General features: G+C 54.4%; 1 protein-coding gene across 1 annotated transcript; it reads right to left on the reverse strand.

The window, feature by feature from the left end:
* Nucleotides 1-1,391: 1,391 nt before the first annotated feature.
* Nucleotides 1,392-23,174, reverse strand: IP6K3 (inositol hexakisphosphate kinase 3). Its single transcript, XM_029943764.1, has 6 exons — nucleotides 22,860-23,174; nucleotides 13,061-13,400; nucleotides 6,637-6,850; nucleotides 5,319-5,494; nucleotides 4,135-4,310; nucleotides 1,392-2,220 (listed from the first exon to the last, which is right to left on the reverse strand). The coding sequence occupies exons 2-6, from the start codon at nucleotides 13,257-13,259 to the stop codon at nucleotides 1,753-1,755; spliced, it is 1,233 nt and encodes a 410-aa protein (XP_029799624.1). The 5' UTR covers nucleotides 13,260-13,400; nucleotides 22,860-23,174; the 3' UTR covers nucleotides 1,392-1,752.
* Between the last annotated feature and the right edge of the window lie 719 nt (nucleotides 23,175-23,893).

Consider the following 23,893-nt stretch of genomic DNA (forward strand, 5'->3'; position numbering starts at 1 on the left):
ATTCTAGCCAATCATCCCCCTCATCCTCAGGTAGGTCCCACAGCGCCCGGGGCTGAGAACGGGGGCAGGAATCGGAAGCTAAGGCAGGGAGCATTGGACTTGGTGAACCAGATTTTCAAGCAAGGAAGTGGCCTAGAAAAAGCAGCATTTAGGGCTCCACTTTGTCATTAGCAAATATTTAGTTTTCGGCTGACTTCCTTTTGCCACCCAATATCCTTTGACTCAGTTCTCCCACCATGGGTGCAGAGGGGCAAGTGAACACATTGTAACCTCAGCCGAACCTAGTTAGGGAAGTTCGCTTGCATGAAATCCATATGATGTATCCTAAATTAAACAATTTTTTTGTTTGTTTTTTTATCCAGGCCACTCTTTCCTTCCCTAAGTGTGGATTTTGGAAAGGTGATGGTAATTAGCTGTAAGAATACAGAAATTACTTAACTTTGGATTGTCTAAAGTTCAGATAAAAGGACTGCTTACTTCCCAGGTCTGGTACCTGCCTTGTAGATACATGGGAATATTGTGTTAGCCACCGTGTCCCACCCAGGGATCCCCAAAGGACTGCAGGAAATCGGTGAACTGTTCTTGCTGTATACTCTAGTCGGCCATAAATTGGATCTGCCGTGCATTGTGATGATCAGAATAAACAAACAGAAAGAGTAATAAGGCGCACCAAATAATCACTGGTGACCTCAGCAATTTTATTAACAAATTTATTTCCCTAATTGGGTAACGTATCTTAGTGCTCGACTCAAGGGCATTGTAATAGGTTTCCACACTGCAGAAGAAGGAATTAATTAGAACCGTTTGCTCTTTGTTCCGTATTTACACTTGTCCACCAGTCTTGTAAATGTTGCACTCGGATTCCTTGCCCTGCAGGCTTCTCTCTTCTGACTCCCCCACTCCACCCCCAAAATAAATAAATAGAAAACATGAGTAGGGTGTAATTTAATATCACTGGGTCATTCTTTTGTGCAGTCCACTCCCACCTGAAAGCTGCATTTCACTGTTAGAGCCATTTTGTGGCCAGAATCTGGCAGTCATCACTTCCAGTAGGTACGCAGAAGTCTAGAAGGAGACCTTTATCTCCACAGGCAACAATGGAGAACCTGGGGTCTAGGTTTGCCTGGCCTGTGTCTGGATTGACCTTGTCCATACAGACCCTGGGTAGGAAGGTGGTGAGATGGGCAGCTCTGCCCCACTTCTTCCTGCCCCGCGGAGAATGCCTCTTAAGAAGGAAAGAGACAGTCATTCACTGTAATGTTGTATCTGCCCTTGGAGCGGGCAGCCTGTGCGAGCAGACAACCATACACTCATGAACTCACTCTTCAAGTCTTCTTCAAGTTGAGTTCTTTTTTCTTTTTTTCTTTTCTTTTTTTTTTTTTTTTTTTTTTTTGCCTCACAGCTTGCCAAGACTTCAGCATGACAACAAAAAGCATTTTTAAATGCGAATTCTCCAGAATCTCACTGTAATGCTGGCTTCTCACTTACGCTGCAGACTTCCAGCGTACTCCACAACGGTGCCACTTCACACTGCCTGTCCAGCCTCTGACGACCAGCATCTGTGAGATGCCAGAGTATGTGGAATTAGCTCCAGAATTGGTTTCTTTAGCAGCCATTAATATGCCATGTGTGGCTTTTGAACATGGAAATCATTATTACAAAGACATCTAACAGTGTCTAGAGTACCCTAGCTCTCAGTAGGTCCCTTTTCATATTTGCACTCCAGAAACATCCCGATAGGCCCAACAAGCCTCATTCCCCCTCTTGAATATCCTGCAGGATCTGGATGAGATTTTCTAGGCCAAAAATATAGCCTGGATCTGGTCCATCATAGGTGGTATGCTCATTCCAGGAGCCTTTGTACGTTGTGTGAGCAAAGTCGATCATCCGGACGTCGACTTTGTAGAGACCTCTGGAAGAGCTGCCGTGGGCCGGCTGCAGAGCCTCCGGAGGATGCAGGCCCCCTGAGGTCCTTTCTGGCGGCTCCTGCCCATCATAGATGATGAGGAGAGAGCTGGAGTAGAACCGGTATGAGCTCTGGTTCCGAATGACGGAGAGGAGGGCCCGGAGCTGGCTCTGGATGGGCTCCAGGAGCTCTTTCCGGAGGCGGGTTCCGTCATGCAGGAACTGATGGAGGGCTTGTCTGAACCCCTCGACGGAGAGTTTTCTTCCATAGTACTTGTCTTTGCAGAGAAAGTGCTTCTTATCAATTTGATAAACCTTCCAATAAAAAGAGAAAGAAAATGTGAAGAATTGCCAACTTAAAAAAAATATTGCCCCAGCTCCGGTTGCAGTGTTACAAGCTAATGTGATATATAAACAGATTTCCGGGAGATGCAGGGCAAGAGCGGCTGAGATGAATGGAAGGATGATCTGTCATCAAGCACCAGTGGAACTTTCACATTTTAAAATGCTTTCTGTGCAAGCCTTTAATAGGAGTCCAGGGTGTAAAGATCCTTCACCCCACAGAGGTGACCCTCAACCCATGAGGAAAAGCTTTGGATCACCCTTCTTGTGAATTTCCAATGTCATCCTCCAAATCATGATTTAAACCCTGGCTTCTGGCCCTCTTCAACTCAAATATTAGCAAACTCAAGCTAGAAAGCTTTAGTAGGAATCTGAAATCACAGCCAATGGCCTTGGAAAGCCAATTAGATTCAGTTTTCCCCAATGAAGTTTCTAAAGTCCTTTCTCTGCAGATTCTAAGGAAACAGTCGTGGCTCTTAGGGTAGAGCAGGGTGACTGAAGAGAAAAAGAGAACAAGATGGGCTAGATCAGGTATGGGTGGAGTTGTCAGGCAGCCAGTGCAGCTGAGGGTAGCCTGGATTGGGGGACGGGGGTGGTTCACAGCAGCTCTGTGGGGCTGGTGGCTCCTCCTTGGCACCAGTGCCTCTCCCCTCCCCTGTCATGTTTTGGCCACAGGAAGAGAGCAGATGGAGGAGATGCTGATGGGGGGACAGTGGCAACCACTCCCATTTCATTCAGATGGCGGGGGCTGTATGGAGGCCAGTGGCTGGCATGGCTGTGGCTTGGCACACCTCTGCCTGGCTCACCTGGGAAGGGCAGCCCATACCTGAGAAGCCAAGACAGCATCTCAGGTCTTTCCTGCCTTCAGATCATGTGATATGTTTACAGAAAACCAGTGTAGAAAAAAAAATCAGAAAGATTTGATAGACTTGCTTTGGAGGGCTGGAGATTGGCTGCTAAATTAGTCATCATAAATACATGACAGGCGTCACTGTCTAAATAAATCAGATCAATTTCAGAAGATTTGAGGGCCAGAGAGAGATTCTATTTACACCCCACATCATCACACTGCATTCTCCTGAGGACTGCGTTCCAAATCTTCCAGGGGACATCTGTGCAACAAATTTATAGACTCAACTTCCAGCTTCAAGGGGTGGCAGTTTCAATTAAGGAAAGCTTGAACATGTACCGTCAAGTCGGTGTCTGCTCTTGCTTTGAGGAGATAGACTGGAAGAGTGAACGCGTGGGGAAAGTTTGTTTCTTCCCGTTCTGCAGCCCCTCTGCCACAGGCCACATCAGAGCTGCAAAAATGGGGTGGCATCTGGGCAATGAAGAAAATTCACCGTTCACTTTCCTCCGCTGACCAGGTTACCACCTTCCCACTTCACTAACCAGAACAGGCAGTGAAAAGCAGAGAAGGTGGAGTAGGAAGAAGGAATGGCTAATAAGAATGCAAAGAGCAGAGTGCCTTCACAGCGGCTGAGAAGGAGGTTCGACTTTATCATTCAGGTGATCGAGGAAGCAGAGTGAGCAGAGAAGGTCCTGTGCAGCTCTTTCCACAGCCCCTGCTCACACACTGTGGTCAAAGGTCTGCTCTCAGCGTGGGCAGGACCCACGTGGCCACCAAGACCTTTCAGCTGCCAGAGACCCTGAGGCCAAGTTTAAAACATGGTGGGTTTTGACACCGCTATCCTGAGAGGGGTGGAAGCGGTGTCATAGACGGGGATATGCATTTCTCGGGGTGGAAGGGCTGTGCCCGGCTGCCTCCTGTGTCGCTGCCCCAAAGCGAAGGGCTCTGTGGCCAGTGGTGTCTGGTTGGGGGTCACGCTTGCCCCACAGTAGATGTGCCAGGACTTCCCGCCCTCCAGAGGGCCCTCTGCCACCTACCTGCATGCCACAGATGCGGACGCCCAGGCAGGCTGAGGTGCTCTGTGCACATTTCCTCATGTGACGGGCTTTCTTCTCCTCGGACACGTCGTCCCCGTGCTGCCGGGTCCCCATCTTCAAGTCAAGGATACAGGGGTGCTTGTACTTTGATACAACGTTTTCCAGCAACAAAAACGCTGGTCACGCTAAGTTCAGGAAGGCTCCGAGGACAGGAAGGCCCCTACCCCGAGTGCCATTTCTCTCTCCCATCTCTCCTTACAGCCAAGTCCAGCGTCCCTCTTAAGAATTCAAGGTATTAGCTTTGCAGGCTGCTTTAATAAGTCCATTTACTTAGGGGGAGTTTATGAGCATGTGAGCTGCTTTTCCTTTTCTTTTTTGCTCTGAGGTTGAAATTTAAATGCAGGCATGAAATCCCTGGCAGGCCATGCCCAATTTACATTTTATGGCAGAAAATCATAAGGCTAAAACCTCGAGTCACTGAATGGGCCAATACCTTTTGGGAGAAGTGGGTTGATGTTAGCTTTGGAGTTGAGTTGCAGGAATATTAATTTCAGCGGAGTAATTATCCTGCAAAAGCTTCTTAGGGATTAGGGTTGCAGATGTGTCTTAGTAAACACTGTGAAACCAGTCACCCGTTTGCAGGAAGGAGCCCGGCGCTGACAAAGGGGCACTGCAAGCCTCCTAAATATGCTCGCAGCCGGGAACAGGGCAGCCTGTGGATGAGGGGGCGGGCCTCCTCTAAGAGTCCACTTGGGGGCACTTCCCTCCACGGGAGAAGGTGGGTAGGGAGCCCCACCCCCTCATGCCAGCAGCTCCACAGGAAGACATCTGCAGGGAGAATTTGCAGGGATAGAAGGAGGGCCGGGATGTGCCACCTCCACCAGGCATGGCAGTCATCATTCCTGTCTGTCCACAGAGCCCCCCAGCCCAGCCCATCCTTGCTGCCCTAGCAGTTCCCAGGCCCCGGGGGTCTGAGTTCCTCATCTGCTCTGATTTTTTTTTTTTTTGGAGACCTGAGATTTCTTCTAGGTCCTAGGCTTGAAAGCTTGTGCCTCAGAGTCTCCCTCATGTCAATCTCTGTCTCACCACCCCCACACCTCTGGCCCCCTCCCACCTCTCATGGCTCCATCTCTGTCACTCCCCTTCAATCCCCATTAGCGGGCAACGAGTTCGTGCAAGGATACTGTGCCGCTGGTTCTCCGGGTACTCCGTGCACAAGCGGGTCAAATGGGCCTGGTGGCACTGCAGACCCCACGGGTTAAAGCTCCTCCTCTCGGCCTGGTTCCCATTGGCGTCTTCCACCAGCGAGGACACTTGGGCATTGAGGTGGAACTCTGACCTCAGGAGTGACGTGGCTGGGCTGTGGGCAGGGGAAGTGCAGGACCATCAGGGAAGCCATGGCCAGAGGGGCTGGGAGAAAGGTGCCTGTCCTTGTGACTGGGCTCTCCTGGGCTGGACGCTGATGTGCACTGTCCCTGGATACTCTCCAGGAAGCCTGCAGGGCCTCGGAGAGGCCCTCCTGGCACATTCAGGCCCTGGGCACCAGATCAGCAGCCCTGGCCAGGGGGCTCTCTGAACCCTAAAATAACTTATTAGAGTGTGTCACCTCCTCAGAGGGCTGTGGTGGTGTCAGTTCACTCGTAAGTGATCTGGGTTACTCTCCACTATGGAGACAACAGCACAGGGGCGCCGACCCTGCCTGGGATCGGGGTTTAGGCTGTGCCTGTGCTGTGCTGTTATTTCCTCGAGGCCTCAAAATGCCAACAGGGGTGGGAACCATGGATCTTTGGTCCACCCTCTCTCCTGTCCTGTGCATCTTGGCTTCCCCATCTGTGAAATGGAGATAATGTGTACCCGCTTCCTGATGCTGAGCCAAGAGGCTTAATTACATCCGCTGTGCTCCTTGGGGAAGGGAGGGATTTTGATTGTATTAGCTCCCTTTTGTTTCCCATAAATGTTTTATAAGTTCCCAGGGGTCCTTTCCATTGGAAAAAGGTCAGCTAACATTATCAGAGGTTTTGGAGACCTCTCCAGGACCTCGCGTGCCCTGAGCTGCCTGCGTCTCGGGGGTCCCACAGAGGGGCCGTGTTGATCTCTCTCCTCTTCGCTTCCTGGCCTCTAAGCAAAGGTGATTTCTGACTGCCATTAGCCACTTTTCCTTTGTGTCAACTATTCTGGGGTTTTGCATTCCGCCTCCCTTTCCCCCCAGAGACACTTCATGGTCTCCATGACACAGGTATTTAATTAAACAAATGTGTACTGAATGCCTGCTCTGGGCAGGACTGTGTGTGCGGCGGCTTCTGAGGGAAGGGCATCAGAGTCCTCCCTCTAAAAGTGCATGAAGGAAAATCCTCTCCTTTCTTTGGTCCCATTGGTGTCTCCAGGTGGAGCCTTAACCTGAACGTCTCACTTTCTTGGCCCTGTTGAGCTGCTAGGCTTGGCCCCGGTGGGAGCGGTGCTGGCCCCTAGGCAGTTTCCATCATCCTGCCAAGTGGCCCTCACCTCTCCTGGAGTGAGTGTGCCAGCTGAGTGTGCCGCCACTGGGCGAGGGTGTGGGCGCCACCGCTGCCACCTGAGGTCTGCTGGAGGGTCTTCCATAGTGCCACTGCCGCCGACTCCGTGGACACCTTGAAGGGCCCCCGGTTCTCCTTCAGTGGGCTGGCTACCAGGCTGAGATGGCCTCGGCTGTCTTTTCGGAGATGCACTGTGATGGTGCCTGCAGAGCACAGGGGAGGTGGGGAGGGGGGAAGGGGAGGGGGAAGGGGGGAAACCAGATGGAATTTACCCGGTGCATGCGCTGCAAGGGGTGACATCCTTTTGAATTGTAATTTTTAATGGCACCAATCAACCTCTCAGATTCCCCAACTCTCCTCTTCAGGAAGAGCTACAGGGACTGTTCCAGAATGAGCCCAGGGCCGTGGAGCCTGCAAAAAATTAGCCTTGGGCTGATCTGGGCACAGCCTCTGCTTCATTGCATCTCTCTGCCCTTTCGTGCTTACACAGCCAGCCCTGTGCATTCTGTTCTCACCTTCTGGTTCCTCTGTGCACAGTGGCACCTTCCCAGTGGCAACGTAGCTATTCCAGCAGGGCCCAACCTTGGGTCATCAGAGCCGGTCCTCTGCGAAGAGGGCTCCCTCCCCCAGGGTGGCTTTGGGGGAAGTCGGGGCCCATGCCGTGCCTTGCCTTGGTCTCCTTCATCTCCTTCATCATCCTTGCTCTCCCTTGCTTTTACCTCAGTTTGACCAGCTTCTGCCAGGAAGCCCGTCTCAGACCACCTTCTGGGGCTCTCGATTCTCTGTGCCCTTCATTTGTACCCTGCCCCTGCCCCATCTCTGGCTTTAACACTGACACTCACCATTTCCTTCAGTTAGACACAGAGCACATGAATATTATTGACAGAACATGGCTCTTTGATATAAAACTGAGGACTGGAGGGATTTCTCCAGCTACGACACCTCCTGACCATCAGTGTTTGTAATCAAGGCATGGCAGCCTGCTCCGGTCTCTGCTTGTGAGAGTAAAGGGCATGGGGAGACCCAGTGAACACATGTGCTAATTGGGCTTCTCCTCTGGGACATCAGCCAGGTTGGGTAATTAGCTCTGGCATGGATGTCAACGGTCCTGTGGTCACCCCCTTTGGCTTTCTTGCTCTGGTGGCACAGTCCGTGTCTTCCTCCGTGGGGCTCAGTATCCGTGGGTGCCCAGCCTCACCAGAGTTCTGGTGGAGGTGGAACGCTCCTCTCAGCGGTGACCGGAGATGGCCACAGGAATGGTTTTGTGAGGACTGGATCTCTGGAGTACTTAGTCCCCTGTTCTTCCTGTAGCTGATGCCAGGAGGTTTGCTCCTCCTCCCACCAAGCTTCTCTCCACCTGTCTCCAACTGGCTTTATGCCTGAGAGGCTGACCCTGTGGGGTGCACCAATGGCTTCCTCCCCCCTCCCCCCGTTTCCCATGGGTTTGGCCAGTGGAGGACATTGGCAGGAGATGGGGCGGGGCAGGAGAAAGGTCAGGGTATTTCTCCCGGCGGTGGCCTCTCTGCTGCAGCGTGGTCCTGTCCCTCTATGGCCTTCCTCTCGCTGGATCAATGACACCGTTCCCTGACTTTGACCCTCCAGGTCTAGGGGTGGTTACAGCCTCGCAGTGGTGCTGGTCCTGGGTGCGCCCTCACCACCCTTAATCCTGCGTGTGCTTCTACAAGCAGTCCCTCTGAAAATTCTCTTCACTCAACCTGCTTTAAACATACCACTCATTTTCTTCGGGGACTCTGGCTGAGAGAAGGTGGGTTGCATGTGATCATGTCCTCTCGGATTCATTTCCTCCCCCAGCCACTTGGTCACTTTCTGAGCGCAAGTGGTGATTTCTGCTGACCCAGCACTCAAGGCAGCTGATTCCCGTGCTTGCGCCCCTGCCCAGGCTGGTCAGTGCAGACGCTCATTTTCAGGGCTGCTCTATAATTCAGCAAGTCGCTCTTCAGGGCCATCTGTGCCTAGCTCAGCGGTCTCTCTGGGCTAGTCCTGTCATCTCAGATTCCCAGTGCCCTAATTTTGCAGCCTGAGAGTGACACGCAGTTCTTTCCCGTTCCTTTAAAATAATTCTGCATTTCCTCAGCTCATCTCAGGCCAGTGAGTGCTGTGAATTAGTAATGATACTACCAGTAATACTGCACTTGAACTTGGCATCTTGTAGTTTACCTGAACACTGGTGGAGCCCACCAGAGGTGTTCCGCTCCTGAGAACGGGGAGGCTGACGCAGGTTGGGGCAAGAACTCCCATGGTAATAATGTGCCAGCATTGCGTGCTTTTCCTTTGTTAATCACTGATTGCTAGCAAGCCTGTAAGGTGACTCAGAGACTCAGAGAGATTGAATAACTTGCCCAAAGTCACACAGTTTTCGAGGAGTCTGGGAAGGCCACACCAGGCACAGATACGGAAGAAGGAACAAGCCGTCCCGGAGCCAACGACTTTATCGGAAGACTCCGATGTCATCATGCTGTGTTTACCCGTGTGTGGATGAGGAACACTCCTGCTGTGTCCCTATCACATTTGTTTTGGCCGTTCTGTTCCGTGGGAACAAACGGAGAAGCCAGGAGGCCACCACTGTGAGAGGGTCATCAGTACAGAGGGCTGGGAGTGCCGAGGAGCCTGAGGACACGGTGTGTACATTTCTGTTCCTGTTTCCTCAGGCAGGAGGGTCTCGGCACTTGTTCTGGGGGGAGGACTGACCTGGAAACCAGCCCCAGGGCCCAGCGCCACTCCTCCCCAGTGGAGAAAGGAGAGCACTGGCCTCAGTGCTGTCCCTGGGGAGCTTGGAGCCTCCTGGCTGCCTGGGGGAGCCCAGAAAAGGTGTGCCAGCCAAGGGCAGGGTCCTTGTAAAGTTCAGCTCACCATCCAGCCTCTCCCACCTATGGGACTGTGGTGCCAAGCCTGCGAGAAACCGCAGTCTTGGGGAGCCCTGACCCCGGGAGGCTTCCCTGGAAGGACAAGAAATGTGACCTTCACCTGCTTCTGTAGGCTCCAGCTCTTTTCTGGCCTCATCTGATCTGAGCGTCTACATAAATGGAGGCGAGCAGAGGTGCAAATAACCCAAAACCAATAAAATCTGAAAGTCATTTCTATTTCTCATGTTGTCAGAGCTACACAGCCAGCCTGCATGTCCCTGCCTCCTTGCTCCGGCTTCCTGCACGCTGCTGGTTCTGTGTCTCTGTCTATCTGTCTTCCCTCTGTCTCCCATACCCCTCTTGCAGCTCAGCCCAGACCTTCCCTCTGAAGCCTGAGGCCCATAGCAGGTAGCTGCCTGGCAGGTGCATGTCAACGGAACCCAGACTCCTTGGGGCCTGGATGGGTTTGTAGTCAAGAATCATGTTGGGCCCGGCTTTCCAACTTGCCTTGTGTGTCCATGAGAACTAGGCATCAGAGGGACATGGGCTCCTGGCACTCGGCCGCCTCTGTCCGGCCAGGGGAGCCCTGTCTGCCCGCTCACCAGCCCTCCCCAAGCACCTCAACTTCAGTCCTGCCAGCTGGGCAGACAAGAGTGCTTAGGGCCCGACTGCCATGCCCAGAGCATCTCAGCAGTTTCTGTTTGGCCGAGCAGCTTCCCCAGCCTCTGTGAATATTCTGTCATGTATTTATTTTTAAGCTCATGAGAGCATTTAGTTGCCGGCGTCTGTAATACGAATCTGGCTCATCTGTCAACCAGCTGGACCTAGGAGTGTGTCCTTGCTCACTCAAAGCTGACAGGCACACTGGGAGACAGAGGGATGCAGCCCCAAGATGTTGTCATGGCCGAGGAGCCCAGCAAAGGTTCAGACTACCCTTGGGAGTGACGTCCCTGCCTAACACTCCCTGATGCCACCACAGCGCAGGGCAGTGAGAAGGGAGAGGGTGTGCTCCGTGGCAGGCAGTGGCCACTGGAGAGACAACCCCTCTCTCTGGAGCTGTTCCCAAGGGGGAGAGAAAGGGAGCCCCTCCTGTGGCAGCCTGTGGGCATTCGAATTCCCCTGACCTAAGGGCACTAATTGAGTGACTCTGGGCAAGTCACATCCCCTCCTTTGTTGGGCTGGATGACCCCCTGAGCACTGGTGGGTGAGGAGCCCATGGGTGACTGTGCTGTGGGAGTGGCCCGGGTGGCTGAGAGCCCACACTTGGGAGCCAAACCTTGGAGCTTTGAATCCTGGCTCTGCCTCGTGCTGGCTGTGTGGCCTGAGGCAAGTCATGTCACCTCTCTGTGCCTCAGTTTCCTCACCTGTGAAATGGGGATAATAGTAGTACTTCCCTCAGACGCTTGTTGTGAGGATTGAGTTAATACAGGGAAACTACTGAGTGAATACCAAGGGTTAGCTGACATCACTTTTCTTCTCCAGGAAACAAGAAGCCTACATAGCCTCAGGGCCCCGACTGTTCCCATCTAAAACCCGACCTCAGCAACCTGTTCCAGGCATCGGAGAGCGTGAGGGTCCTGGTTCTGGGCCTTTCTCTAGTGTCTCCCTAGATGTGCATTTCCTTAGGTGGCGCCTGGCCCGTGGTGCTTCGCTGATGTGTTCTGGCTATTGAGTGAATCCATGTTTCTGCATCATTGAAACCTCATATTTGGGTGTCACCCCAGTCTGGGAGCTTTGCCTCGCCTTCGGCTGTGTGGTCTCGCCGGAGGGTGCCATCTGTTTCCTGACCCAGCCCCCTCCCGACTTGCGTGGAAACACCATCTCCTGGGTGCAGCTCCAAGGCAGAGACTGAAGCATGCTCTATGGCTGTTGATACATGTAGCTATGATGCGTTGGCTGAAATGAATCTGTCAAGTTAGCAGGGCCCTAAGGCAGGCGGTACTGGGGATGGGCCCACCCAGGCCTGGGAGGGGCAGGGTAGAGCGGGGTTCTGCACAGTAGACCAGGGTCCGAGGGTGCCAGAGAGCAATGCCATTTCCCCCCGCCCAGAGGAATGGGCATGTGTAGATGGGCCCCAGGGAGGGCATCAGGATGGGGTCTTGGAGACCAACCAGCCTCTTTCACTTTTCTCCTTTGCCTCTGGCTGCCTGGGCGTCTGTCTCAGCTCCAGAGCTGTGTCCAACAAGCGTGAAATGCTGTAGGCAGGAGGGCACCCCACGCAAGATCCTGCCACCGCTTTGCTAGGTTGAGTTCAGTTGTGAAAGGACGGACATTCATTCTGGTGGGTTCTCTGATGAGACGGGCAGTGACCCACAACTGATGGGCAACACTGGCCTGCGGCCCCAGAGGCCACAGGGGAGGCCCGCACGGGCTGTTCCAGCCGCCTGCCCCTGTCTCTCAGCGTATGATGCTCATGGGTTTTGTCTCAGACTCCCGGAGGGTCTTGGCAAGCTGGGGCTGAAGCCCTACCTAGGGCTCAAGGCCTTGGCCCCCTATCAGTGAGTCTCAATCTGGAACACGCTAAATACACATTCCTGGGCCCTGACCCCAGGGGATCTGGTCCACAGGTCTGGAACAGGGCCTGGGAATCTGCATTGTAACCCACACACCAGCAATTCTGCTAAAGCTGGTCAATCCCAGATCACACTCTGAGAAGCACCCATATAGACAGGCCCCATGCTTCCTGGTTACCTTGACCATTGAAATGCAAGTGAGTTTTTGGCAGACTTAATTGGAGATTATCATCACGCTTACTCCAGATGTTGGACAATGAGGGCAGAAGCTTGTAGTCCCAACATTTAAACACCTTTAAAAGAGATTTTTGGGCACTCATTCCACGGAGGGGCTGGAGGCTGGCCGAGCCCTGTGAACCGCATTTATTGAAGGTTGGGTGTGGACAAAAAGCCTGCCCATGGATGCTGGCCGGCTGCCCAGAGTGCCCCTGCCTGGAGGCCCCCAAACAGTGGTCCTCTCTACCCTGCCTTCACTCCTCCCACCTTGTGCTTGGATCCAGAACACACACTGCTCTGTGCCCTGTTTCCCCAGCTGAACCTCAGAGGCTGCCCATGGCCCTGGCTTTGCCACGAGACGAGGGCAGGAATTCTGGTTTTCTAAACACGTCAGGTCCCAGCTCCTTCATGGCCTGACCCAGGCCCGAGGCTCCTCCCACTCAGCTGGGTCCCCAGTGGTGGAGGCCTCAGCCTGTCCTGTCTCTCCCAGCCCTGGTCACAGGACCCAGCCGTGGCACTCCTGAAGCCCAGACCAGATACCCTAGCAGAGCAGGGTGGGGCAGGGGTGTCATTTTATTCCACCTCAATTCCTCGAAGTCTGGTGGCTTGCGCTAATTTCTAGGGATGCCAAACGGCATTAGACTCCAGGCTCGGAGGCCTGAAGAGTTCAGAGAAACTGGGACAGTGAAGGCCAAGCGGGCTGTGGGAGAGGGGCGTGTCTCCATGGCAACTCTCACACACTGCCCGGCATGAGGAAACAGGTGCCCGCAGATAGGGCTGGCCCAGCATGGCAGACACAGAACCGCGTCCACACACTCACCTTTGTACTGCGGAGTGAACCGCTTCATGGCCAGAGGCAGGGACTCGTAGAACCTCTGCTCCCGGGAGATGAGGGGCTTGCACACAGTGTGCTCGTCATACTTCATCACGCTCAGGTGCCCCCCGACCTGGTGCAGGAAGGGCTCTAGCAGCACGCCCACTCTGGCATCCCCGGCGTCCGTGCTGTCCTGCACAACCATGTGTCCACAGGAGGAAGGCGTGGCGCACAGGTGGCTGCTTCTGGACTGGAGGCGGGCTGTCCGTGGTCCTCAGCTTGCTCCTTCTTGGCCTTTGGCACCGTCAGGGTACAGCTGGCCCTCTGTGAGCCTGGGAGGGGGCCCCTGAAAGCAGAGGGGGATGGTAGAAGTGACGTGAGGGAGACAGGATGCTGGGGGGGAAGCAGAAGGACCCACAGTTCCCAGCTACAACCCCACTGCTAGTTGAACAAGACTTCTTTAAAGAGGCGTCAGTCACTTCTGGAATAATCTGTTACAAGAAACTGTTGACAGTGGTTGTCTCCAGGGAGCCAAGAGGAGAGGTAGATTTCTCTAAAGACCATTCTGTGCCTTTCTATTTTAAATACTAAAACAATTAAAAAGAAAATCAAACAAACAACTGTAGGCTTCCAGAAGGCAGAGATTGTCTTAACTCCTGTCATGTTTCCTGCCTGCCCTTGGGAACTTCGTTTCCAGGCCCAAGAAGAGAGCAGAGTCCCTGCTGTTGGGGCACTCGGCGCCTTGCATGGATGGGCTTAGGGGGTACAGATGCACCTCCGTCTGCCTCATGGCTCCATAACGTAATTGCTGTGTGACCTTGAGAAGTTACCAAACCTCTCTGGGCCCCACTTTCCCCATCTGTAAAAAGAAATAGTAAGGATCCCTACCTCATGGTCTTAGAACAAAATTGAGATAAAGCCCATGAAAAGGTTAGCTGAAGGCCCAGAGCTAACTACTCAATAAATGTGATTTATCATTATTATTTCTAACATTATTGCCACGGCGGTCATATTTTCCCAACAGCTCTGGGTTGTAAGAAAGGCAGCCTTTCTCACTGCCACTTTGCACATGAGGGAATCGAGGCGTGAAATGCCCTGCTTGGGCTCTGGTGCGGGCCAGGAGCGAGGAAAGAGGAAAGTGGGGGCCGCTTGTCTCTGGGCCTCGTCCTCTGTTACCTGCTGTTCCCTTTTCCTCCTGAATGGTGGGCTTGCTGGAACTCTGGGCTGGAAATGCAGCCTGAAAAGACATCCTGACTTTGTCTCAGGAGAGTGCCAAGGAGACACTGTGAGGGGAGGCTCTTGTGACCGCATACGTCCTGTCCTGTGTGAAAGGACATTCCCACAGGGGTGCCCATCACCACCGAGTTATTAATACCCTTGCCTCTGCTGGACTCCCGGCCACAGATGCCACCAAGCTAGGCAGGACTGGACATGATTAACACTCTAAATGACCTCCAGTGCAGACCATGGGCACGGCCAGCTGGCTGCATGCACAGAGTACCTATCAATTTGCTCAGGTCCCCAGCTCAGAGAGACTCCCGCCACCCACCTAGACCTCTGCTACCAGGTGGCATTGAAAGGCTCAGCCCAGCCCATTTATACTGCCCAGATCCCCACAAGGGCCTCTTTCACATTGGCCACTGTCTTTCGGGCCACAGAGTGCCCCTTTAGGAAGGACAGGGTGTTTTGCCTGGTATGTGTATTTGCTTTGCCAGATGCAGAGGGTGAAATTTCTGAGAGCTGCCTGCGTGGCTGGAGTGTGGCTTGGTGGGAGTCAGGGTTGCTGGACCAGGCGTCAGGTGTGGGGTGGTGGTGGGGGCTGAGGCCCGATGACAAGGGGCTGTGCCGACGCTACAGCCCAGGCCTTAATCCCGACTGCTCTAAGACTGCACAGAGAGCCCATTTGGAGCCTGTTCCGCAAGCTGGGAAGATGGTAGGAGGCATCTCGATGCAGAAACAGATCAGAAATTGGCTTGGGGATCAGTTGGTATATGACAAGATAGCACAATTGCTTGGCAAACCCAATCCTGCCTGCAAATTTGGCAAAGGCAAGAAGGAAGAAAGAGAAAAACCACAGTGGCCCTGGCCCAACCAGGCGAGCCTGGCCCTGCTGAGCAAGTGACAGGTCCAGGTGGTGTCCCCGCGAGCCCGGGTGCTGCCGTGCAGGGTGGCCCACCGCCCTTCTTCTCCTAAGGGGCTCTAAGGACATCAGTGTCACCTTGCCGTGGTGGTATGGGGAGGAAATGACAATAAATGGGGATAAAGCCAGAGTGTCTCCTGTGTGCCAGGTCACTATGATATAGATCAACCCAGTTAAGCGTCACAACTGCCCAATGAGGTAGTGTTATCAGCCTGTTTCACAGATGGGGAAAAAGGGGCACAGAGAGGTTGAGTAACTCACCTGTGTGCACGCCACCAGTTAGGAGGGAGCAGGGATTTGAATCCAGACACCTTACCCCATGGCGCACTTACCACCATACTGCGGGGGTGCCAAGGGCTGCTGCAGACCCACTTTGACAGTCAAGAAACTGAGCCCCAAGGAGGCTGGGACTTGGCCAAAGTCACCTGCAAGTCACTGGCTGTGCTGGGATGGGACCCAGGTTTTCTTGTCCCCCAAGCGTGGTCTCTCCTGACTGCCCCCAGCCTTCCTGCTCCAACCTGACAAAGTAGGTGCTTGTCCTGGTGGTGGGTGGGCTTTGTACCTCTGCAGAAACCATCACGAGGGGCCCGGGGAGGTCTACCTAGAGCTGGGGCTTGGTATGGACCTGCTTGGCACTTTCTGGCTGGGGATGTCAGCAAGACCCAACAGGCACTGGCTTCCCAGATGTCCTCAGGAGCCCCTGCTGAACTTTCTCAGCGCAGGGCAAGCCAGGAAGACCCTGGTCTCCCAGGCGACCCATGGCTCAACAGTGCAAACTTAGGGTGGGTTGTAGGGATGGGGAATCTGATAGCTAGTCAGTCAGCCTGTGCTTTAAAAACAAATCTAGGCTTGGGGCACCTGGCTGGCTCAGTTGGTAGAGCACATGACTCTGGATCTTGGGGTCATGAGTTTGAGGCCCATGTAGGGCATAGAGATTACTTTTTTAAAAAGTTAAAAAAAAAAACAGGGTGCCTGGGTAACTCAGTCGGTTGAGCGTCCAACTTCGGCTCAGGTCACGATCTCACGGTTCATGGGGTCAAGCCCCGTGTCAGGTTCTGTGCTGACAGTTCAGAGCCTGGAGCCTGTTTCAGATTCTGTGTCTCCCTCTCTCTGCCTCTCCCTTGTTTGCATTCTGTCTCTCTCTGTCTCAAAAATAAATAAACATTAAAAAAAATCTGGAACTCAACAGATGGGGAAATGGAGACCCTTCCTCTCGAGGATCTCCTTAGGGTACAGATGAGGTGCTAGCACAGCACAGTGTGATCTGGGGTTCTGACACAGGTTGGTGGGAAGTGGCAGAGGGAGGATGGAGGGCAGTGGCATCCGCACCAGAGCACCTGCCTGAGCTGGGCAGGCCGGCTTTGCTGCTGCTCAGGGAGGCACTCTGTGGCTTCCCCTGGACACTGATGCTGGCCTTCCATTCCCAGGGAAACTTGGGATGTCCCTGTCCTTGCATGTAGCCTCCTGCCCATGGGAATGAGCGAGGGAAGACCTCCCTTCTTCTCCATCCTCCCTCAAAAGTCCCAAATAAGTAATGCAAGCAGACATCTTTCTCGATCCAGACTTCCCTTTGCCACAAGCAGTCACGTCTGTCATTGGCATGGGCCTTGGCCTTCGATCGGTGCCTCTGAGCCCTGCTCTGTTTCCTCAGAGCACTGGTCAAGGAGTCCAGAGCCCATTGTACGAGACATTCCCACTAGTTTGCTGAGGCCCCTAGGATGAACCGGTAATGTTCATCTGAGCCTTGGGTTCCCACCCACAGCTTGGTCACAACGCTCAGAGGACAAAGTGCACAGCATTCCTTCGTGGACACCTCTTCCCAAGCGTCTCCACCATGTGAGGCTCGTCACCGCGTGGGTTGCTCTTGGGGCTGACTCAGCTTGGGGGCCGGGTGAGGCACCGCCTGAGACAGGACCGTACGCCCCTCTGACACACTTGTCGAGTACACTGGGCTCTCCCTAGTGCCTCAAAGGGAGACAAGTATCGCTCTCTCCAGCCCACACCTCCCCCCATAGTGCCACAGCTGCCCCTCACCCAGCATCCTGCCCTAGTGTTCCTTGGGGAGAGAGGAGGAGAGACGGAGGGAGAGCAGAGGGTCAGAGACCCCCAGCCGGCCGAGCTCAGCTTAAAGCCCCTCCCCCAGGAGTGGTGGACAGATAGCCCCAGGTCCCTGTGTCCTCCTACCCTGTCGCCGAGTTCTGTCCTGAACGAAATAACTCTGGGCTCACTCCAGGACACTCAAGGGCTAAATTCTCTGATGGGCCCCCCATCCAGCTGGATGTTAAATGCCTGAGTCAGTGTAGCCCCAAGGGACCTGAGTGACAGCCAGCTTGCTGCAGGGCTGCGGGACACTCCCTGGGCTGAAGGGAGGGTCAGGGACAGCAGGGCCTGCAGTTGTATTTGGCTTCCAGAGTGGAGACAGATGACAATACAAGTGATGCCAGGCATGGGGACGGAGGCCACCATCACGCTGAGGTGAATGGGCGCCTTGTGGCTCATTGCTGCCAGTTGGCACATTTTATTTCCTGAGAGTCTGTGCATATATAATCGCTACCTACATACGAAACGTGAGTTCATTAAAAATTACAGAAGATAGGCCTCTTTTCAAGCTTTCCACTGCCATTTTAGGGAGGAAGATGGCAGGCAAACCACCAATCAAACCTGTACTGGTTCAAACTTGGACTAAATTAGTCCTGAACTATATCTCATGAAAGCCTGTCAGCCCCTTAAATCTGGAAGCAAGCTGGAAGAGTCTGGTGTTTCCTGTGGGGATGTGGGATGATTGCACTTCCCTTGCCCTTTGCAGGTAAGTACAGCCACATGATTTGCGTCCACCGACATAATGGATACGGGAGTGACATACGTCACTTCCGGTGGGAACGTAAGCAGTTCCACGCGTCCTCTCTCCCTGGCCCTGGTCATCTCAGAAGCACGACCACTCTCTGAGTGACTGGGCATGTTGGCTACATAGCCTGATAGAGAAATACGTCTCTGTTCTACAAGGCCCCCGAGATTTGGGGGTGGTTTGTAATATGACACAGCATAGTGTGTCCTGACTAATGCACCAACTCACAGCCAAGTGCCCGGCGTGGAGGCCGGAAGTGGAAGGCGACCTCACTTGAACTGGGCACTCAGATACTTCACTGCCCAAATATATCCTGCATGATAGTAGCTACTCCTGGGAGTCACTGGCTTTACCATCCCCATCTGTTTCTGAAGACAATCATTTTCAGGTGGAGAAGCTGAGGGTCTGAGACCTTGAGGAGCTGCCCCACAGTCCAGAGCTTGTGAGCACTCTAGCTGGGATTCAGTCGTGGGGCACCTGTCTGTTCGAAAGGCCTGAGGACGAGGGCCTGCCTGAGGCCCTCTCCACGCTGTGTCTTAGGGTCAGAAATGGGAGCCTTCCAGGAGCTTGCACCCGGCTGGGCAGTGCAGGGCTGGTGGATGGGGTCGGGCAGGGCGCTCAGCAGTGCGGATTCGCAGTGAGTTCATTGCAGGGAGAAGGGCCCCCACCTGTGGCCCAAAGCCACACCACCATTGAGCATCATCTTCAGGCCAGAACAGTAATACTCTTGGAGCACAACTTCTCAAATGTATATAAACACTGTGGTGATTACCAAAATACAAATTCATTTAAAGGCATTATTGAGTTCCTGGTAGTTTTTATCATCATCCATTTCCTCAATCAACGGACACTAAAAGTATAATGAGTATCGCAGGGGGCTCGTAGGGAACAAATTGTGTTGAAATGGAGCCCTAGTTGAAAAGGTTAGGAGAGACACTGCCGTCGGCTGAGGCGGGGGTGGTGTCACGGGTCCAGGATGCAGTGTGAGAGGGGGAGAGATGCCAGCTGGGCCTGGGGGAGGTTGAGGAGGGCCCGTCCCAGGGAGGGGAGGTGCGGGGAGCAATCAGAAAGTGCCAGGACCAGCCGAGAGACCAGAGGAGGGGCTCTGAGTGGTGGGAAACCTGACCCGCTTAATGCCCTCCACACTGCTCTGCTCACTTGTATAGAGGGGGCAGAGAAAGGGCCTGGCCACATGGACCGGAGGTGCCCATCTGGCCTCTGCTCAGGCCAGGGAGGAGGGGGTTGCTTGAGACTGTGAGGTGTGGAAACCTCCCGGAGTGCATCCCAATAAGTCTGATGGGGGAGGGTTCAGGGTAGGAGATAATTACGGAACAGCAGACGGCAGCATGAGATGCGTCAGGCTGCAGACTCAAAAGCAGCATGGTTTATGGCGTGCTCTCTCGCCTCGGAAGTTCTGCCGTACATTTCACAGGTCTCGGAGCCAGAGGTTTGGTACAAGCACCCCTCAATGTCTCTGCGAATGCCCAAGGGAGCATTTTTTTAATCTATTAGAGATGAGAGGACCCGAAAACCATTTAAAACGGCTTAGGTCGTAATGGGCAGGAGGATTTTGGAGTTTCTCATGTGCAAAGGGTTGTGGATCACCCGGGGCCGTCCAGGTTGGGAAAGCACAAGATTATTTTCTGGGGGGAGGGGGGAGAAGTCGTGTTTTAAAACCCATTCTAAAAGTGACTCAAGGGCTGTAGGATGGTGTGTGCCCTCTGTCTGCGTGGGCCCCCACGCCATGGGATCAATCCACACATCACCTTCCCAGCCATGGAGGAAGTACGAGGCTCTGCAGAGCCTCCGGCCCCCAGGGACGGCTTGGGCTCCAGAACCACAGAGCAATGCTTCATATTCCTCAGTCACACAAACTTATTTCGGGGCTGATTTCATCCTTGGAGAGAAGATTTTTTTCTCTCTCTTTCCTTTTCTCTTAACATTTAAAGTCTCCCAATGTTCCTCCAGGTTGAGGACCAAATGCGATTTTAATACAGCGATTATTAGTTTAGAAGCCCTTTAGCCACTGACAAATGTCCTTAGTGGCGGCGGCAGCAATGTTCTGGGCTTGCTGTCAGGGCGGGAGACGCATGGGGCAAAGATGACTCAAGAATCCAAGTGCCCCTGGAAGGCCTGCTCCGGGAGAGCAGAGGCTGGGAGCTTCTCCCTCCCCGACTCTAACACCTCTGGACCTCATGGCAGCAGCACGGGTCCTTGGCCACCTTGCTCCTGGCTAGTAATGGGTCCACAGCGCCCCCTGCACCGCCCCCCAGGACCCCACCTCCTTGAAGCCGAGTCCCAGGGTCTTGGCTACTGCTAACCACACAGACCTGCACATTTCCCAAGCTCTGACCCCCCTATGCCGCCTCTCCCCACCTTTCTCTAAGTACTATGACCGGCAGCCACCTGCCTTATGTAAGAGGCCTTTGAGCCAGAGATAGATGCTGTCAGTGGTTAGCATGGCAACTTTATGGCTGCAAGAACACACGGCCTTTTCAGGTCAAAATGCAGTCGTGGGTGGAGCAGGCGTGTGAGCACGTAGCCGAATGTGTGAGTGCGTGTGAGTGTGTGGTCGAGGTCCTTCAGACCGCAGAGTGGGGCTGGCCAGCTCTGGCGAGCCTGCCTGCTCAGGGCGCCCTCGAGCCCGCCTCTCCCCAGCAGAGGGCAGCAGCGGACGTGCGGAACCGCCCGGAGAGGGAGTCGCTGGGGCCCATACTCCACAGCCAGCCGGCCCTGGCCCCTGAGGGGCGACCTGGGTTTGCCAAGCCTGTCCTCACAGAGCCCAGAATGGCAGCTGAAGGGCCTGCCTTTCCCAGGGGCGGTTTCTCAAGAACTCAGAAGTTAGCACCAAGGTTGATGGCCCTCCACATTCCCTCCTCCTCTCACTGAGCCCCACTTTTTCTAAGGGGTGTCTGGCTAGGGGGGAGCTTCCCGCCCTTGGTGAGGTGTGTTCTGAGTGGCCTGCCTGGCTCCATTCACAGGGTGAGGGACTTCAAAGCCAGGCACACAGCTTACCAAACTGGGGATAGGGCGCAGGAGCTGGAGGGCACCTTTGAGTTAAGGGGAACATGGTCTTGGGCGTCCCCACTCAACCAATCCCTCCCTGGGCAGCCGGACCCCACTCCTCCTGCAGCTGCAGGTGCGCCAGCTCTGCTCAATGAGGAAGAGTAACCCGCGCTCCATGAGCCCCCATATCCCCCATTCCTGGAGCCCCTCCCGGCCTCTCATCTCACTTCCCTGAACAACTGATGCTCGTAAAGTTGATTGCCGTTCCCTGCGGCTGCTGGTGAACAAGAGAGCAACCATACAGCCAGGATTTATTCAGGCACCCTGCTCCGAGCAGGAAAGAGTGGGGGGAGCCACGGGATGACTCAGCCTGGCCTGCTGCCCCCAGAGCTCCAGGACCATCCCAGGGGCCACAGGCCCTTTGCAGAGGAGGATTTCTCAGACCCCTGACAAGGAGATCTGAGGAAGCACAGGGGATCATAGCACAGGAGGCCTGGTTCTGCCTCAGATCCCTTGTTCCTTTCTCTCTGGGCCTCAGTTTCCCTTTCTGCACTGAGCACTCTCTGACCCAGCCACATGCTCACCCTCCTGTGGGACAACTGGTCCTTCATGTCAGCAAGGTGGGTTGGGGGCGGGGTGGGGGGGCAGTGGTGGGAAGTGGTTGGCGGAGCCGCTTTCAGATTGAAAAGGCCTTAGAAGACATACTGACCCATATACCTTGATTGAATCGGTCTAAACAAAGCAATAAGAAGCATCTAGGGGGCCACTGGGGAAATTTGAATATGAACTAGATGTGGACATTCTCCGGGAGTTGTTAATTTTATCAATCGGATAATGGCTTTGGGGTGTGTAAGAGCCTCCTGAAGTACTTTGAGGGGACACAGTGATGTCCATACACTACTTCAAATACCTTCACCGTAGAGTAGTCGATGAGGCTAACATGGCAAAAGTCAAACAACCGTGTAAACCCTGGTGCAGGCTACGCAAGCATTTAGATACCATTCCCTCTACTCTCTCCTGTAGGCTTAAAGTTTTTCATAGTAAAAAAAAAAGTTCAAACATAAATTGGTAGGTTTTAAAAGCTGGGCGAGCCTGGGTCCTGCCCCACGGGACCAGAACCCCTGGAGAAGGAACCTGGCATGGATGCTTTCAGGTCCCCGGAGATCCTGAGGCCTGTGACAGGCACGGACAGGTTCAGGTCTCAGGTTTACTGGAGGGTCAAGGAGAGCCCAGAGCAGGGGGCCCCTGGCGGTGCCCGTGGTCTTCCAGCACTCCACGGGGCGCCCTGTGCCCAGGCCACGGCTGCTGCCCACAGGCGCTGACATCACCCCAGCCTCGCACCGCCCCCACCCTGGGGAAGGGTGGGGCTGCTGGGACGGGACACACCGTTCTGGGAGCCCAGTGGGTATTGCCAACTTCCCCTGGGACAGCTGCCCCGTTAAGGGTCAAACAGTGGCAATCATCGACTCCAACCCCTGTACCTGCCACACAGCTTCCTCTGCAGCCCCAGCGCACCAGAACCCCCCTGCCTTCATGCGGAGGCCAAGGCTAGAGACACCCCAGGACAGCGTGGAGTTACTCTAGGGGAAGGGGCTAGAGATGAGAGAGGAGCAAACGACAGAATACCTAACTGACCGAGCATCCCCCCCACCCCCGCCATACACAGGTGCACACAGATGTACAGACACACACAGACAGACTGGCACCTCCACAGGGCGGACCCTTGTCGGGAGGTAGGGGGCCACCCTGTCCTGGATGGACCCTCAGGCACCATCAACAGGCCTCCCTGTCCTGTCCCCTGAGGTGGCACTCACCAGGGCCTTCTTCCTGGAGGGGCAGCAGGGAAGCGAGTGTGTGGAAGGGAGGGTCCAGTGGAATGTAGTCTCTTCTTTCAGTGCCTGCCGACTGCAGTCCCAGGGCAAGGACAGGTCCTTCCCAGTGTCCCAGCACAGAGAACTCGCTGTCCACCCTAGCGCTGGTGGAGAGGTCTGCCTAGACTCAGGTCTGCCCCAGGGGCCTGGGGAAGGGAGGTCACCTGACCCTCAGGAAGGGCTGGCAGGGGCTGGCATACCCAGCTGTCAGCTGGTGTATGGCTGCTCTGAGCAGGGCCTGAGGGCCTAGGAGGGAGGGGGGAGGAAGAGGAGGAAGAGGAGAAGTCTGAGAGAGAAGTGTTTTGCTCCACCGCTGAAATGGAGGGCAGGCCCTGTGCACCAAGGGCCAATTGCGTAAGGACCCTGGTGGTTTTTTATTCCTTGGGGTAAGGCTAAGCTAGGGGATTATGTTCCCCTTTCCCTTCTCTGCTCCCCCACCCTGTTCCCACAGCCAATTTGCCCCATGCTGTGGCCTCCAATGAGAGGGAAACTCATGCAGGAAGACTGCCACTAAGCAACACTCAATCAGCTTAAAGACAGTCAAGTAGTTTGAGAGGCCCTTGTGTGTTCCAGATGCTCTGGTAGGCTGACCCAGGAACCTGCCAGACCATGACTGTTATCAGGGGATTACAGTGGGGGTAGAGGAAGGGGTGTTCAGCAAGTTGAAGGGAAATCCCAATGTATTTAGTGGGAGAACATGGAGCTCTGGGGGGCCCCTTACCCAGCTTGGGAGGAGCAAGGAAGGCATCCTAGAGGAAGTAACCATCAGAGACCCGAAGGACAAATGGGTCCATCCAGGTTAGGGTGAGGAGAGGGTGGTGGGAAGAGCACTCTAGCTGAGGGAGAGCATGTGCAAAGGCCCAGAGGCAGCAGGGAAGAGGGCAGTCAGGGAGACAGAGGCGCTCAGAGCACTGGAGCATGAGGGAGGTGGGGGGTGATGACTGGTGAGTCTGCAGTGAGGGAGGTGGGCCTCCCAG

Source organism: Suricata suricatta, chromosome 7 (genome assembly GCF_006229205.1).
Source record: "Suricata suricatta isolate VVHF042 chromosome 7, meerkat_22Aug2017_6uvM2_HiC, whole genome shotgun sequence".
NCBI classification, from domain to species: Eukaryota; Metazoa; Chordata; class Mammalia; order Carnivora; family Herpestidae; genus Suricata; species Suricata suricatta.

Coding starts and splice junctions, on each gene's coding strand:
- IP6K3 (XM_029943764.1), bottom strand. CDS start 13,259: ATGGTTGTGCAGGACAGCACGGACGCCGGGGATGCCAGAGTGGGCGTG. Junction 6,851..13,060: donor GTTCACTCCGCAGTACAAAG/GTGAGTGTGTGG, acceptor TGTGCTCTGCAG/GCACCATCACAGTGCATCTC. Junction 4,311..5,318: donor CCCGGAGAACCAGCGGCACA/GTATCCTTGCAC, acceptor TAGCGTGACCAG/CGTTTTTGTTGCTGGAAAAC.